We start from the raw sequence: 16,083 nt of genomic DNA, 5'->3' as shown, positions 1-16,083 counted from the left end.
GTCCGTCGCGTGATAGAATCCGGCTGATGTAACTTCAGTGCCAGACTGTCCACGGACTTTTGGAGAGAGCCATCATTGCAGAACTGGGATGCCTGCCTACCGCACAGGACACTGGCATGACGATCCATGCCAGGTGCAGGTAAGTTGATTACCTAACAAGCTCGCGCCGTCGTCATTCCTGATTGGGATGAGAGTCAATGTCGAGTCACGTGATTGGAATCCAGAACAGGCATAGCTGAATTTCGAAACTGTTGATGGCCACCTGCCTAATACAGTAAGTCGTCCTGTCTAAATCAACCTCCTCATCACAACCGGGGATTGAAGGCTATACCTCAATTAATGTTTTGCGTTTGTTTACGATATAGCCATGGAGATTTAGCTATTCGGCTATCCTCTTTTATTTTTGGTCTTTCGATCAGCCGTGGCTTCCCAGGACCTCCTGTTACCCTGTTCAGAATGTCCAGCTGCGGGGTAAGTTACATAAACCATGAGCGTAATTTGAAATATGCACTCAACTAGGCTATCTACGAGACAGTCGAATGAGAAGGGGAATAATTATGCGCATGAACATTATGCCGTACAAGGCTGCGAGTTTATAAGAGCCGCCGTACCCCGCGGCTGAAGACGAGGTGGGATGTCAAAGAGTTCTAATACCTATATATTTAAGAAGGATCCTAGTCCTCCTCTATCTTTGATCTGGGCCCTTTCTCTTATCTCCCCTTTTTTGGCCTCCCTGGCGTTTTCTTTTACTCCATTCTTTACTTCGCTGCCTTTTGTCTTATCCGTTCTTCTGATTTCTCTTTCCGTTTGGTTTGCTTGTACATATATCACGCACTCGGAAAGGCACCTAACCAATCATGGATCAGTCCATTCTCTTCCAGAGCCCGCAAGACTGTTTCCATTATCTCGTGTGTGGGAGATTCAACAAATGCGCCCTGCTTCCGGTTTGGGCGAACTTCACCGCCGAATCTGCCTTGCTCGAGTTTGACCCGTCGCGATGACCGGGCATCACCGCCGGACCCCTCGTCTCTCATTCGGCTCCCATTTTCGTCCCCGAATGGTACTGTCTAACGCTTCGCACTCCTATTGACGATGATTACTGCTATTCTACCCACTCGGTGTTTCGACATGATTACATCGGCGAGCTTGAAAGGGATTTCGAGCATGGTGTCCAGGGTGCTCAGAGTCCACTGCGGGGGCACCTGCTCACCCCAACCCGTAACCCGGGCTGGACGTCCTTTGCCCTTTGGAAATATGACTGCTGTCCTATTTTCACTGGTGAACGGTGTGAGCAGTCTCCCAGAATGCTCCTCAATTGGAGCGTCATCTCCGTCTCCTCGCCCGTCAAAGGGCACTGTCGCCCGCCGGATCCCTATTCTTTCCACCGCGTCCACAGTTGCGTTTCGCCAGCTCTTCACCAGTTCGTGGCAACCTCATCACCCTGTTTTGCTCGGTGGCTTAGAGGATAAGGATTTTGAAGGCAACTGCTCCAAGCCTGTATCTTTTCTTTCTTCTCTTGTATATTTAAGATTACTTTCGCGATGTGAGTATTCCTATCGGTCTTATCTTTTACTGTCTTTCTTCCAGTTATTTGTACCAGAGCTACGTTGGTACCTAGTTACTTGCTTTCTCTACCTTCTCTATTTCAATCCACACGAAATCTTGTCACTTACAAAATGTCCAACCAGGTACTTGCTGTTTAACTTGACTGGATCTTTTTGCTTTTTCTAATGGGAGCAGGGTTATTATCGCAGCGGCTACCAGGAATCTGATGATGGACGCCGTCTTAAGACTGGCATGACCAGAACAGCATCTCCTGTATATTTCCCGTTTCCACGCGCGGAGAACAACGCGCGGCCGAGCCTGCATACCATGGTTCAGTATCCTTCCCCGCGGGATGTGCTATATCGTCAAGAGTGGTACCGTCAGCTCGAAGAACGCCAGAGCTCGGTACAACAGGGGTATGGACACCACAGACAGCAGCATGGAAACGGCAATCAACACGAGGCGTTCCTCCCACAACAGCAAGGAGCTTTTCAAGGACAACAACAACATCAACCTTTCGCTCCTTACAATGATCAGACTTTCGATCCCCGTAATGACGATCTGACTCTTGCTCCTTATAATAACGGCCAGCCTTTCGCTCCTCACGAGGACAACCAGCCTCCATTTGCGGGTCAAAATGCGGCAAATGCTGCCGGTCTACAACAGTATATTTTCCAGCAGAATGCACAGCAAAACCAATTTGCCGCGCGGTCAGACGTCTGGTATTGCTGCAGCTGTCCATGCTCTTCTGGACCATACCAAGCTCTGATGACACAATGTGTTCAGTGCCAGCATAAGCAGTGCAATGAGTGTCAGTGGCAGGCGAGGTGATAGCAAGGTTTCTGTTTGTTTGTTCTTGTGAATTTACTGGAGTTTCCTTTTTGCTTTTCTGTTCTTTTCTGCTCTTTTTTCTCTTCTTTTTTTCTCTTTTTCTTCTCTTTTTTTTTTCTCTTTTTTTTTCTCTTTTTTTTTTCTCTTTTTTTTTCTCTTTTTTTTTCTCTTTTTTTTTCTCTTTTTTTTTCTCTTTTTTTTTTCTCTTTTTTTTTCTCTTTTTTTTTCTCTTTTTTTTTCTCTTGTGTATCTTTTTTTATTCCACTTTTCTCCTCTTTCGGCAGGTTTTAGTAGTTCTATTCAGGGCACAGCTCAATACAACTTATACTAGATTACAGACCAATTCTACAATCTTTTTTTAATTGCTTGGTACTACTAAACAAGGAACGATACACAAGGCTCCAGCAATATCACTCGTTTATACCTTTTCACCTATATTATAATGGCATACTAAATATAATAACTTAGTAGTAAAGCCCATATAAAAAAAAATCTGCATGCCTAAGGTGGAGCTGGGGAAAAAGGTCCCTGATATTGTCATCTCATCTCTTCACGACCAACAACAAAATTACGGCGTTGCCCTACTATGCATCTCCTGTTACGGTACTGTAATATTATGACTAACCTGAGGCATGCCAGTCATGTGAAGATGATCGACGCTAACTACCGCAGGCAGCAGAGCCTCTTCTCCTGGGCACCAGCCAACAGCCGGTGCTCGGTACTCACCTGAAGATCAGTCAGGAACTGAACAACAAGAACCGGTGGGGATTTTTTTTGCCAATTGTCGCAATGAGATAGTTAGTTAGTCTGGATTTCCAGGCATCTTTTTTTCATGGCAGTGCAAAGATAGCTCGGCAGTTGCCTTGCGCAGCGGTACCTAAATGATATTCCGAGCTCGTCTTGAGATAAAAAACAGACAGGGGCTGTTGCTGTCTGCCGTCCAGTCATCAGCTATTATTTTTCATTCAGTCATTATTGGCTGTGATGTGGTTATCCTGCAGGGTAGGGGCCGCAAAGAGCCTCACTAAATTCGATGTGCATGGATGAGTAACTGCCGGCACAATAACCCCGATACATGTACATACTCCATGCAAAGGCGCAGTAGAGTCAGTGAGTCTTCGATGAAGAAGACAGCTTACTCATTCTGATAGGTGGTCTTACTCGGAGAATTACAGATGAAGCTGCACCTGCACAGCACGGGTAGAAAATAATACTTACTCCTTTGGTAGCCCGACAATCAAGAATAATCACTCAACATCAGGGCAACATGAGTAGTTACAGCAAATGTAATGTCCAGTACTTTCTACTTTTGAGCCGGGCACGTCTAAGCCTCTGTGCCCTGTTTGCCCTCTGCCCATGTGCCTTGTGCCCGCGGGGCTCTCCGCCGGTAGGCGGTAAGTACCGAGCAGGCAAGTAGGCACTCGCTGGGGCCCCGTCTAGGGCTAATTTATTACCTACAGTACGGAGTACGCCAGTTACATTCTATGTATTTATTACATACCTAAATTAGTTAATTCCTTCCTAGCAGGGCAAAAACAAAAAAGGACAGATTTTCTGATTTTCCTACGAAATAGTTACCGACAGTACAAACTGACCAATGTTATTTCCCGCTATCCCCTGCCGCTGCATACACTCGATTGTCATATTGTACCACTAGTACTCCGTACTGACTAGCGGAATGACTACATACATGTATGACTCGACTTGCCCTATCTTACTCCACTGCCCTGTTAGAAAAAAGGAATCAGAATGATTCATCCTCCTTCCTCTTTTCTTTGCCCGCTGGCTTTCTTTCCAACCTGATTGACCAAGAACGTACCTGGGCGGAGCTACGAAGGGAACCGGCGGAGGGGCGAGAGAGGGCGGGGGGCTTCGCTAGGGCATAGAATCCGCGCTTTTTTAGAAATTAGGCAAACTTACCTAGTACATACCTCTTACCTACTTACTTACTTCCTTCTCAGGCAGAATTCTGTCCCTGGTGCTTTTTTCCTCTTTCGTCTGAATTTTGCTTACTTTCTTTGTTTCGCAGCTGAATTCTCTAGCTGTCATTGGCTTGACTGACTTGTCTGGCTTGCTGGATGTTTGCCTTCAAAGAAAAGAAAAAAATGGATCCTGGATCAGATCATGTCTGCCTCATCCCTCGTTGCCCTTACCCTCTTTTTCCCCTCTGCCCTGACGAGTTTCAACTGCATCGGATTGGATGCTTCGTCTTTGAACAGCCACGCTACAATAGGCTCGTTGCCTGTTGTCCTTAGCATGTCAATGGAGCGGTAGCTATTCTCAATAACTGTTGTCTATTCTCTTCTCTGCTCTGAAGATGAGCTTATAAACGTGCTCCCCCCCCTCCTGTTGCTCTTCGTTTCGTCTTCATCAGCTACCTGAAACAAGAATTATCTGAAGACTTCATCATCTCATCTCAAGCAACAATACCAACACCAACAATATCTCTTCTTTGTCAATCGTTCATGCCGGAGCCTGTTCAAGTCTGGTACTGCTGCCAGTGCCACTACGGCCCTCAAAACATCTTGATCGACGCCGCCTGCACCGCCTGTCAGAGACCTCGCTGTACCACCTGCCCCGTCCAGATGGCGTATCCAAAGAACTCGTTCGGTGGGGACGATGAAGGCACGTCTCCATACCCGGGCGTGCCTACCATCATCTTCGATCCTACCGTGGAGGACACGACTTTCTCTCCATCAGACCGCGGTCTGTCCTTGGCTGCAGCACCCGCCTCTCAATCTCTTGCTCTACGCCGGCCATCTCTTGCTGCATGTCAAGACATGCGCCATATGCCTCAAGCTGGTGCTGGCTTCCAGCGACGGCACCGCGGAGGAATCGTGACCTGCAGCCCAAAAACCTACATGTACATCTGCTGCCAGTGCCATGATGGACCAAAGGTCTACAACCACCAAGTCGTCTGCGTGATTTGCCATCACGTTGCCTGCGACGACTGCATCCCAGCTTGACGCAAGTCGACTCGCAATCTGAATATGAATTTTTGAAGAGCAATGGGTTAGTACTCACTCTCTGTCTCATGTACCTCAAACGGCCATATCTCAGCGATTTGTTTGCCTGAGTCAATGCTGATGACTTTGCAGGTTACGCAAGTGCACGGAGTCATGATGTCTTGGCAAATATTATTCAATCAATTCAATTCATCTTGGTTAGGGTTTGGATTTGACCGGCATTGTTATAGATTGGGGGGTTTCCGATTTCTGCGTCATAGGGTGTTTTTTCTGCTGTTCCTTTGATCCAGGGAATAATGATGTTGCTTGCTTGCTTGGGAATTGGAACCTTTCTTTTCGCAGATGATAGACATTTCGGGAACGCATCAGCGCAGGCGCGTGTTACATCCATTCATCCATCAGTCTGATGTTTTGTTTCGTTTCGTTACGTATTGTTTCGTTGGTTCTGTTCTGTTTTCAATCCAGGGATCTATCGGTCATGTATCATTAGTTAGTCCCTCGAATAAATCTTTTTTTATTCAATTTCTTCAGATCAAATAGGAATTGTTTCATGAGTCCAGACTGTTTTTGATCTCTCTCAAGGCGATCTTTGACTTCGAGCCTTCGAGGGTGCCTTGGACAGACGACCCACTCGATAACTGACTGAATTGGGTTTACGAAATAATACCTCCGGTCGCAGTTAGCAAGTAAGTAAGTCATTATCGATAAGCTCGCCGTGATGTACTGTACTGTACGGCCTGCCGGTTGCCTTCCAAGGCAGCTGCGCGGGACCTCACTCGCAGGCGGATCCCTCGTGAGCCCCGCGGGCAACGGGTCGGACGATTCATCGCTGCGGGCGGTTCTTTGCGGTGCCCCGGGGAAGTATACTCCGTAGTCATTTCGAGGGTCCAGTGTCTGTACGGAGTACTTAATACTCGTCACGATTGGAAGGTGTTTGCTTGTTGTTTGCTGTTGTTTGGTGTTCGTCACATGAGCCAGACTGCCCGTTTCAGCGACTCGCAGATCAGTCCAGGGGTTAGCACAGGACTTCCCGGAAAAAAAAAGCACACACTTCGCTAACGGCTGTTCTTTTTAGAAACATTGAGATGGGATTCCTCATGTTGCAAATGCGCAAATAGCATGAACGTGATTTGTTTGCCAGGCGTTGTTGGGGTGCTTGTCGTTGGAGTTAGTAGCTGAAACTGAAAGCTTGTTGCCCAGGGTCTGTCGTCGATCTTGAAGTTTTGAACTGTTGGTTCCTTGATGATTCACCGCACCCTTGTCAGTTAGTTTGTCCCTGGGGAACAGAATCGAAGATGATCGCCCATGGCTATGGGACTGGGATTGGGACCTGATCGACCGGTCCAGCTGAGGCTGTGTACGGAGAAGTCACTAACGACGGAGTCAAGGACCCTGAAAACCCGATCGCCGCACGACACACGAGTCATGCTCGTCTATTAATTATGTAAGCATTATTCAGTCCACATGCAAGTCATCCTCTGAGACTACGGACTACATCCAGATCTGCGCTAACGAGTCTTCACATCTCACAAACACTTGTTTTATTGTGAGTGCAATCCGTTGGTACTCCGTACAGAGTATCGAGTATGGCAACCCATGCACAAGCATAAAAATCAGGACTCAATTCCATCAGAACGGCCCTCTGGAGCCGGTTTCAATTCCATCCTTGCTATTCATAGTTGCTATGGCTGATTTCTGAAACAAGCCCGCTGAAACGGAATCTTCTGTTTGTTTGAAACATAGCCTCTCTCTCCATATCCTGCCTTTGTGTTTGCTAAATCGACTAACACAGTCTTTCTTTCTCCCGATTTTGGTTGGCTGGCCAGCGTGTAGAAAACATAATAAATAAAAAAAAACACCCCTGTCATCTAGCCTAACTCTCCAGGTATGTTGAGGGATATTTCTTCGTAGGAACAATAGCCAGGACAAATAATGGTATTATCTTCAAGATGAGGCGCATCTGAACGGGCAGTAATTGACCATTAATATTCAGTCGACGATAAATTAATTGACATGGATAGGGAATTCGATGTGGATCCAAAGACGGCTGCGCCATGCAGGTCCGGTAGTTCTGCATACCTACTACCTACCTAGGTCGGTAGTTGGGAACCGAATTGAAGACATGGGGCTAAAAACGAGAGGCAGAGTCTCCCTGTGCAAAAAAAAATCGCGCGTTTCTTTGCGAATGCGGCATCATTCTCAGCCGGAACAGAAAAAAAGTCAGTGTTTGTGCCTCGACCCGTTCGTTGCCTGACGGAGAATTGAGGGTATTCAGATGCGCCTTGCCGATCGTTCGTATCGCCTACGATTATTGGAAAGTTTGGAGCAAACGAACTTTGGCATCAAAACGCCCTGGCTAGAAGCGCGCTAGAAGGGTGAGGCTTTCTAGCGTTGTGTCTTATTACCAGGGATCTGTACAGTAGTCCCCCTCCTCGGCGCTACTCGGAAATAACAGCCATGATCATGGGCAGGTAAGGTAGTTCGTGTTCCTAACTGGCTAACGGTTCGAGCTAAAGTGAATGTTGTTTGTTACCTGCAAGCCAAAAATTTAACGCTCGTATCCGACTGAAATTTCGACTAATGTTCGTGAGTCACACATAATAATAAGCGAGCAATAATCCCTCACTGTTTGATGATGACGATCCTACCCTCCTGTCTTTTCTATATGTAGAAGTCGAAGATGAACAAACATCTTTGCCCCGTCAAGTTCGCCTCGTTAAATTGGTTTCAGATCATATGACGGCCAAAGGCCAATTATTAGCCACAAATGAGGGATTATTCGGAATGCCCCAGAACCTGAATATCTAGACCGTCTGCTTGGACAAAATTGTGGTCAAACTTCTACCTTCATCTCAGTTTATGCTGATACAATACAATATAATAATGTTGCCTATTTGGGTAGGTGGTGTGATTTATTTATTTACATTTATCGTCTGGAAGAAAAAGAAAAGAAAAGGCATTATTTGATACTACTTTCCATAGAGTACTTACTCTCCCGAGTCTCCCCCTCCTAATAGGTAACTACTATAGTTATCCTAATTAATTAGCTACTTTTTATTTTATTTTATAACTCAATACCCCTTATTTATTATATTTCGTATATTATAACTTACTATCTAGAACTTCTATAGAAGATATATCCATACCTATTAAGTAAAGATTATTATAAGTAGGATAGGAATAATACCTAAGTAATGAGCTCATGCTAGATGATTACTATATAGATAAAATTAAAGGAAAAATTTATACCGATATTATAACTCTGGCTATTGATCTTATCCAGAAATTCTGGGATTGGCATGCCGTATACCTGGGCCATATCCTAGAGCTGCCATAGAAAAAAAAAAAGAGAGAGAGAGAGAAGGCCGTCTATCGATGCTGAAGCAGTCCAGTGACAGTGACATCTTATTTTATTCCTTCTCCTCCACATGCTTCTCCAGAAACTGGACAATATCATCAAACCCCTCAGGTTCCTTGATCCAATGGCCGTCTCCCTCCGCACAGCGATACTCCCTTCACTCTGGCCGCATCCCGATCTGCGTCAAGATCCGATGTGCCTGACGACCCAGGGCAACGTCGACCCAGCCATCGTCCGTCCCGTGGCTCAAGAACACGGGCGTCGACAGCACCGATTCAACCTCGACCTCCTTCACCTCTGACGGCAAGCCGATAGTCTCAAGGAATCTCGATACCAAGACGCCTGCGGGCGGAGTGGGAGATTCGTCGCCGCTGGCTGCCGTAATAATCGCCTCGATCTGCTTCGCGAACGGCAACCACCCACAAAACGCGAGGATCCCTCCCAATCTCTCCTTCCCCAATCGAGCAGGAGAGCACAGCAACGTCCACAAAGCCGTTGCCATTCCTTGACTGATACCTCCGAGAAAGACCCTCCGCTCTAACATCGAGCCGCTCGACTTCACTCTCGATGACATCGAGAACAAGCAGCACCGACTCCCTCAATCCGTCGACTTGCTCTTCCTGTCGCTTGTGGATGTCCGTCAGCGAGTACGCATCGAACCAGGCGGGCTGGATGACGTCCTGGAACCTGGGATCGCGCCGCGTGCGGGCGGTCGGAAACACCCAGCGTCAGCTGGGCAGCTGCGATGGGAGATTTTGGCCGTTCGAAGTCGCAGAGGAGAAAAGCTCGTCGGCGAACTCGGGGCCGTCGCTCCCGCGGCCGTGAAGCAGGATGATCGTGTGCGTGTGCGGGTGTGCGGTCTGAGGGGGATGGATATGAGAGGCGGGGAAAACCATGGCTGTTGCCAGTTTGGTGAGCCGCAGTCTTTGTAGTCTCTGCGAAGACTACATGTTTTAGTCAAGGTGTCCGAAAAGCAGTACGTAGCTCCCCTTGCCGTCTCGTGGTATGCCTCGACCCAAGCATGCGTACGTACGTACATACATACATACATACTACGCTGGGCGAGGTTATATCCAGTGTCAATAAATCGGTGTAACAATAATTAATTGATCACAGTTAAATGAAGTGAAGATGGCTATCTTCTGCTAGGTACTTTGCACACCTGTAGATAGTGTCGACAGAAATAATAAAATGACTGAACCCCGACTAGAACTAGTGCTCCTAGTAGTATAACATGAGAGCAGGCTGATTCTTATTCCAAAAACCATAGTGGTCGACCAGTTTCCATCTCCTTCATTTGTTTCGGGTACGTGCTTGCTTCAGGACTCCCAGGCGCTGACAGATAGATATAAATATATTACTACCTCTTGCTAAACTCGGGGACTTGATCCCGCGTCTGGTCTGAATATCATGATTGTCATCAATCATTTCAGTGAAGAGGATCTGTTTTGAGAGACACACTATATAAAGGTGGTACCAGAGTAGGTAGAGTGACTGATTAGAAGCCCATTCGATGGCTGTTGTTGTTCGTCTAGAAGAAAGGAGGGAGGTATAACGTAGTCAGCCGTTGAACGTGAGTTATACATGCACATGTTTTGCCCTCAAATCGGGTCTCGCTGTATATTCCGTTGGTAACAATCTATGACTGTGAGGCGCCAGGGCCAGGGCCAGCAAGTCCGACTGATGGGATGACTCCTTTCCTCTTCCCTTAAATAGCTCGGGAACGTCCTATTCAACTTCCCCCTCCTTCCAGTACAGACGCATATTCCAAAAAGCGTGAATATTCGGCTCAAACTGCGGCAGTTGCAAAGACCTCCGGGTCCGGACAAAGGTCGCCAACACAACATCGTCATCATCAGAGTCACTATCCAAAGAGACCACACTTTCCAAGGGTCCGCCAAAGACGAGAGCCGGCGCTGAAAGTAAAAGGTGCTCGAGATGCGTCCTTTCTGCCCCAGGACAGTATAAAAAGCTATGTTCATTGACTAGGTTGAATGCGGTGGGGTGTTCAACCACCGTGATCCCCAGAGACTGGAGAAGCTGCTTATCAAACTCGTTGAAGACAGGGTCTTGAGCGTACACATTTTTGATATGAGTGCCAATGTCTGGCTGAGCTAGACGGAGTTAGATCGACGACAGGAAAAAAAAAGGAAGAAAAAGACCAAGGAAGAAAGAAAGGAGGATACAAACCAAGAAGATCCAAAACTGACACCAACGCCGCAAGCTGATACAGGGCCACACTTCTGCGGTCCACCCACCCCCCGCGGACGAAGCCACTGGGACTTCCCAGGCCGATGCAGATGACGTTCTCCAGGCTCTTGGCGACTGCTCTAACCTGACTCTGCAGAGCTCTCTGGAGACGCTCCCAAGTCAGTGAGCTTTTCCATTGATTGCTGTGCGCTTCATATTGTCTCTTCAATTCTGCCAGGCTTAGCCGCGGGGGTGCCTCGGCGGGACGCAGGCGCAATTCATCATCACCATCACCATCACCACCACCATCCCGACGGATGGCATTGAATCCTTTTCTTCCTCTTCTTGAAGAGGTTGCTAGACTGGTACTCGTGACGTGGGTCCAGCCACTCTCATCGGTAATTTCCACACGCTTGTTGTGCGCAGGGCCGTTTCTATACTTGCGCGCTGTGTGGGGCATGGTGGCTGCGACTGTTGATTAAGAGATATGGTATCTGCTCCTGAGAAGCATTGCAATAAAAATAATAATGTTATTGACAATAAATTCAATGGTAATTGGCCAATGCCATACTAATTCATTTTGTGCTATTGCTGTAGTGGTTGGATTTATCAAAAATTGGACGATTGGTGGGCAGTAAAAAAGCTTTGCGGGTAAGGACCAATGAGGTCTCATCGGGGTAAGAGGTACTCGAGCATTGCGCTCTACAGTATAAAAATGACTCCCAGCGAGCTGTAAAGACAGGAAAGCTATTCTATAAATCTGTTTCTTCATCCCTATTATTTTTTGTTTTCTTTTCCTTTTCAATCAATTTTGTTGCCAGATGCATTGCAATATGTAAAAGTATTGAACTGAACCCCACGTGATTCTTTCCTTATCAAGTGAGGAACCTTACCTAATATGTAAGTGTTGACCATACCAAGTGCTGATTGGGATGACTGCTGTTGCAACAAAAGTAGCTAGGCAGTATCTTAAATACATCACCAGCAACAATATTATTCATGATGCTTCTTTGATCCATATGCGATCGCAGACCTGCAGTACAGCGATGGTGAACTTCACGTGATCACCGCTTCCCTCGGATTCACTTGGCGATACCGATAAGACAGCCCCTCCTGCTCTTGCTCGAATCTCGATCTCATGTCTCTAAAGAAATCACCAGCTTCAAAAGTCTTCCAGACAGAAAGCTGAACAGGTGCGATAAATTGGCGGTAGACATGTCCATGCAGTTCACCGTCGGCGTTCTACAGAATGCTGCCGCCGAGAAATCTTGCTTTTCAGCCGTCACTGTCCCCCGAAGACAATCGCCCAGCCAGAATCCTTCTGTAAGCGCCGACGCTGGACTGGGGCTGCAGTCTGTCTGTGACTGCGGGGCGACTCGGACGAAGCTTACCTAGGGCTGCTGCTAGGCACTGTTTTAGTGCTGGCTTGGGCGCTTGGACGCAGCAAATCAGACGCTAGAACGGGATCTGATCCCAGCATTGGAGTGATGACCTTGCAGATTGCCCTTTTAGCGCGCGCAGATCTGATCTCCCGTTGGTGGACGACCTGCACTGCAATAAATGTGTGCTCTCTCGATTTCTGTTCTCTGCAGGATGATTGCTGCGGGCAAATCACGTTGGGTCTATTGCCGGCAATTCCTGGCGCCACATCCATGCTGACCGTGATCGAATCGGCTGTCAACATGGCGATCAAGTTACAGTCCAGTTGAGAGTGACTGTGGACCATCCTGGTCTGTCACATCGGAGTCGGATGCCAGTCTCCAGTCCCCGCCGCCAAAGGCGATGCACAACCAGGGCTGCTTGTTCCCCTCAAAAGTCGGCCAGGCCCGCGATATGGAGTTCGTCGAGATGTCTTTGTGAATGCTGCGGCCGACTTTCTCGAATTTTTCCAAGATATCGTTGTGAGCGTCATTGGAAGTCGACTAGATAGGTGTTCACCCGCAAACTACGGAGCTGGAGCTCTAGCAAAGTTCAACCATTTTCTTGCTATACAAGCATATTGCATACAAAATGAAGCTTACGATATCGAGATGGACGGTTCTGGTGGTGGCAGTGTTATCCTGGATCGGATCCGTTAATGCACACACCGTCATCGTCTATCCAGGTTACAGAGGAAACAATCTTCACACGAATGGAACTGTCGAGGATGCAGACGGCCTGGGGGCAGCCTACGTCAACGGTTCCCTGGTCTACCCCTATGGAATGCAGTGGATGTATCCATGTATGTTTGATCTTGCATTCGCTTGGTGCCTGCCTGTCACTAATATTCAAACGCATCAGGCGGAGGAATGCCTACGTCGACGAACCGAACCAAATGGCCGGTGCAAGGAGGAGCAATTGCCGTCCAGCCGGGCTGGTTCCAAGGCCACAAGACGGCCTTTTTCTACTTCAATCTCGGTCTGGGCACGGTGCCGCCGAACATGAGCCACCCGATGCTCGCGCCATTCCAGATTATCGGACCGTCGGCGAATCCCTATCCAGGGACGTTCTGTCTGCCCCAGGTGCCCTTGCCGGCCAACATTACGGTCAACGTGGGCGATCATGCCACCATCCAGGTGATTGAAACAGCCGTCCATGGGGCGGCCTTATATAATGTAAGCCTGTCATGTCCTTTGCTAGTGATATTTGCTAATCGCTGCTACGATACAGTGCGTCGACATTGAATTCGCCGAACCGGAAGATTGCGAAGAGGTGACGCCAGAGAACTGCTTCAACTCGTCCGACATCTCCTTCGCGGACGTCTACACCACGGCGTCGTTGTCTGCCGCTCCGGTCCTGCGACCGTCGATGCTGACCGGTCTGGCATTCTTCCCACTCCTTCTGATGGGCCTGTTTGGTTTCCTGTAGGAGCCTTGCTCTGCAGATTCAATCATCGCCTACCTATCCTATCCGTCTTCTTGTACACGTTGAAATATATACCCCTGTCGAATTCAGCGAGATAATACCCACATACGGAATCATCATTTCACTGTCACTTTCAGTTTTGACGAACAGGAGGCCCTCCTCTCCTCATCCTTCTTTACTGGCGAGTGCAGTTTGGCGTTAAACGGATTACCTTTCGTCTGGTCTTTCATCTTTGGGAAATCTATCTTTTTTGACTATCTACCTTTTTTCAGGCATCTTTTTTTTTGTTGTAATTGGTATTTCTGGCGAATGGAGGATGGAAGATATGGACTTTTTGATTTTCTTTCACTATTACTCCCCGGCCGCTACGGAGGAATGTACGTACATACATTTCTGCCACCAGTCTAAATGCTATGTGCGCAGGCGCGCAAGACAAGAAATAAGATATGAGATAACAGTGACAGATGATATCGTCTATATTATAATCCAATGGGACAGCGTGGAAATGAGAACTCAGACTCTTGTGAACCCGAACTCAAATCCATGTTTCAATCAATTCCAAACTCTTGTACTTGGTTTTAAAACCTGCTTGGCATTTTTCTTCGTTTCTATATATATACTTCACCTGACTACTTGTCTAAACTCCGCACAAGCTGCAAAATCCCCTCAACAACCTCCTCCGGCTTCTCCTGCGGAATCCAATGCCCAGCATCCTCCACAACCTTCAGGAACCGAAAATCGTCGCACACAACCCCCTCGACCATCTTCTCAATCGCCCCGGGCTCCTGGTACGTTCCCCAATCCTTCTGGCCCGCGATAAACGCGCAGGGTGGATGCAGTTTCTGTCCCGCGAAGAGGTCGAAATCTCGCGTTAGTCGGCCGCCTTCTGCCGTGCGGACGCGGTACCAGTTCAGTCCGCCCTGGAAGGTTGTGCGCGCGTACTCGGACACGTACACGGCTAGGTCGGTGTCTGGTAGCCACGAGTGCGAGAGCTGCTTGGCTGTCTCGCTCTCGCGCGCCATCTCGAGGGCGACTGCCTCAGGCATCGTCGCGTTCAGGGGCATAATGTAGTAGTAGGGCAGCTGCGCGAGCTCCGATGCCGTCCAGCCCCGGAGTGGATGCGGGTCATTGCCCGCCCAGCACGCGCTCTTCAGGTGGAAATACCCCCGCAGGAACTCGTGCAGACCCTGCGGCGGAGCAGTCATGTCGGCGCTCGCTGAGGCTGTCGAGTAGTACCATTTGTAGTGCTTCCGGCCCAGCGCGGCTAGTTGTTCGTGGACATCGGTGGCTGCTGCGGACTCTGCTCCTCCGGAATCCTTCTTGTTCCATGCAGCCGGATCGTTGGCCACGTTGAATGGAAGAGAAGGCGTCCCGTTAAAGGGATGGCTGATGAGGACGACGCTCTGGAAGAGATCAGGGCGGATGAGCGCACACAGCGCGGCAGTGACAGCGCCAGCATCATGGCCGACCACGCACCGCACCGTCCGGTAACCAAGGGCATAGACAAGCACAACGATATCGCGCACGAGCTGCGTCAGCGAGTAGGTCGACAGATCGACCTCGTCAAAACCGCGCGTGTCCCACCCCGTGGTGCGGCCAAACCCGCGCTGATCGGGCGCGACGGCGTAGAAGCCTGCGTCTGCCAGAAGTGGCAGCACATTGCGCCACGAGAAGCCCAGTTCAGGGAAGCCGTGCAGCAGGACGATCAGTGGCCGGTCGCGAGCGGGTGTGTAGCCGGCCTCAAGGATGTGGAAGTTCAGACCGGACGAGGTGGATGTCAGGTCGACTTGGCGGGAGGTGACCCCGGGGGGAAGCGGGAGAGACGTCATCTGATTAGATTAGGCAGGATTCAATGAAATTAATGAGAATCACTGCAAAAGCAACATGACATCCAGCCTACAATCATTTATCCATGAACTCCACTACACAATCAGATAAAATATATAGATATACTACTACAGCTACTGTTCAGAGTATCACGCGATCTGATAATAGGAATGAATAACTATCAGTGGGGCAATTGATCAGCCATATCGATTAGCCGTGTGGGGATGGGTGACTCCGCGGTTTAATTATTGCAGATTGAATCAGCCCTACACGACATGCAAAACGGATGATTTTGTTTTTATGCGAGGTGGACGCAACAAGAATAACCACGCTGTCAAAGAGGCTGACCCTTCTAAGTTTTAGAAATTAGAGTCGTCGTTGCAGAGAGAGGAGAGTGGCTAATTAGGACATTGAAGGAGGTGCAATGCTAGGAGGATGATCTTACTATCTGGAACCAGTTCAAGTAAACATGCTATCGCAGATGGACAATGAAATAATAATATGACAGGAGGGCCAATAGAT

At 48.4% G+C, this 16,083-nt stretch overlaps 5 protein-coding genes across 5 annotated transcripts; 3 read left to right on the top strand and 2 right to left on the bottom strand.

The window, feature by feature from the left end:
* Nucleotides 1-1,676: 1,676 nt before the first annotated feature.
* Nucleotides 1,677-2,407, top strand: VTN77DRAFT_2830 (uncharacterized protein; the record flags this gene model as incomplete). Its single annotated transcript, XM_069418713.1, has 3 exons — nucleotides 1,677-1,688; nucleotides 1,741-2,267; nucleotides 2,332-2,407. The coding sequence occupies 3 exons, from the start codon at nucleotides 1,677-1,679 to the stop codon at nucleotides 2,405-2,407; spliced, it is 615 nt and encodes a 204-aa protein (XP_069282311.1).
* Nucleotides 2,408-4,841: 2,434 nt separating this feature from the next.
* Nucleotides 4,842-5,342, top strand: VTN77DRAFT_2829 (uncharacterized protein; the record flags this gene model as incomplete). Its single annotated transcript, XM_069418711.1, has 1 exon — nucleotides 4,842-5,342. One exon carries the CDS (start codon nucleotides 4,842-4,844, stop codon nucleotides 5,340-5,342), a length of 501 nt encoding a protein of 166 aa, XP_069282310.1.
* Nucleotides 5,343-10,428: 5,086 nt separating this feature from the next.
* Nucleotides 10,429-11,350, bottom strand: VTN77DRAFT_2828 (uncharacterized protein; the record flags this gene model as incomplete). The annotated part of the gene is made up of 2 exons (XM_069418710.1): nucleotides 10,429-10,814; nucleotides 10,891-11,350. The coding sequence occupies 2 exons, from the start codon at nucleotides 11,348-11,350 to the stop codon at nucleotides 10,429-10,431; spliced, it is 846 nt and encodes a 281-aa protein (XP_069282309.1).
* A 1,550-nt stretch (nucleotides 11,351-12,900) lies between these two features.
* Nucleotides 12,901-13,737, top strand: VTN77DRAFT_2827 (uncharacterized protein; the record flags this gene model as incomplete). Its single annotated transcript, XM_069418709.1, has 3 exons — nucleotides 12,901-13,111; nucleotides 13,171-13,484; nucleotides 13,540-13,737. The coding sequence occupies 3 exons, from the start codon at nucleotides 12,901-12,903 to the stop codon at nucleotides 13,735-13,737; spliced, it is 723 nt and encodes a 240-aa protein (XP_069282308.1).
* A 626-nt stretch (nucleotides 13,738-14,363) lies between these two features.
* On the bottom strand, nucleotides 14,364-15,563 carry VTN77DRAFT_2826 (uncharacterized protein; the record flags this gene model as incomplete). The annotated part of the gene is made up of 1 exon (XM_069418708.1): nucleotides 14,364-15,563. One exon carries the CDS (start codon nucleotides 15,561-15,563, stop codon nucleotides 14,364-14,366), a length of 1,200 nt encoding a protein of 399 aa, XP_069282307.1.
* Nucleotides 15,564-16,083: the final 520 nt, after the last annotated feature.

Source organism: Rasamsonia byssochlamydoides (assembly GCF_041956645.1).
Source record: "Rasamsonia byssochlamydoides strain NRRL 3658 unplaced genomic scaffold VTN77scaffold_2, whole genome shotgun sequence".
In the NCBI taxonomy this organism is placed as follows: domain Eukaryota; kingdom Fungi; phylum Ascomycota; class Eurotiomycetes; order Eurotiales; family Trichocomaceae; genus Rasamsonia; species Rasamsonia byssochlamydoides.
The sequence above is the reverse complement of the archived record's forward strand: the minus strand, read 5'-3'. Positions and strand labels throughout refer to the sequence as shown.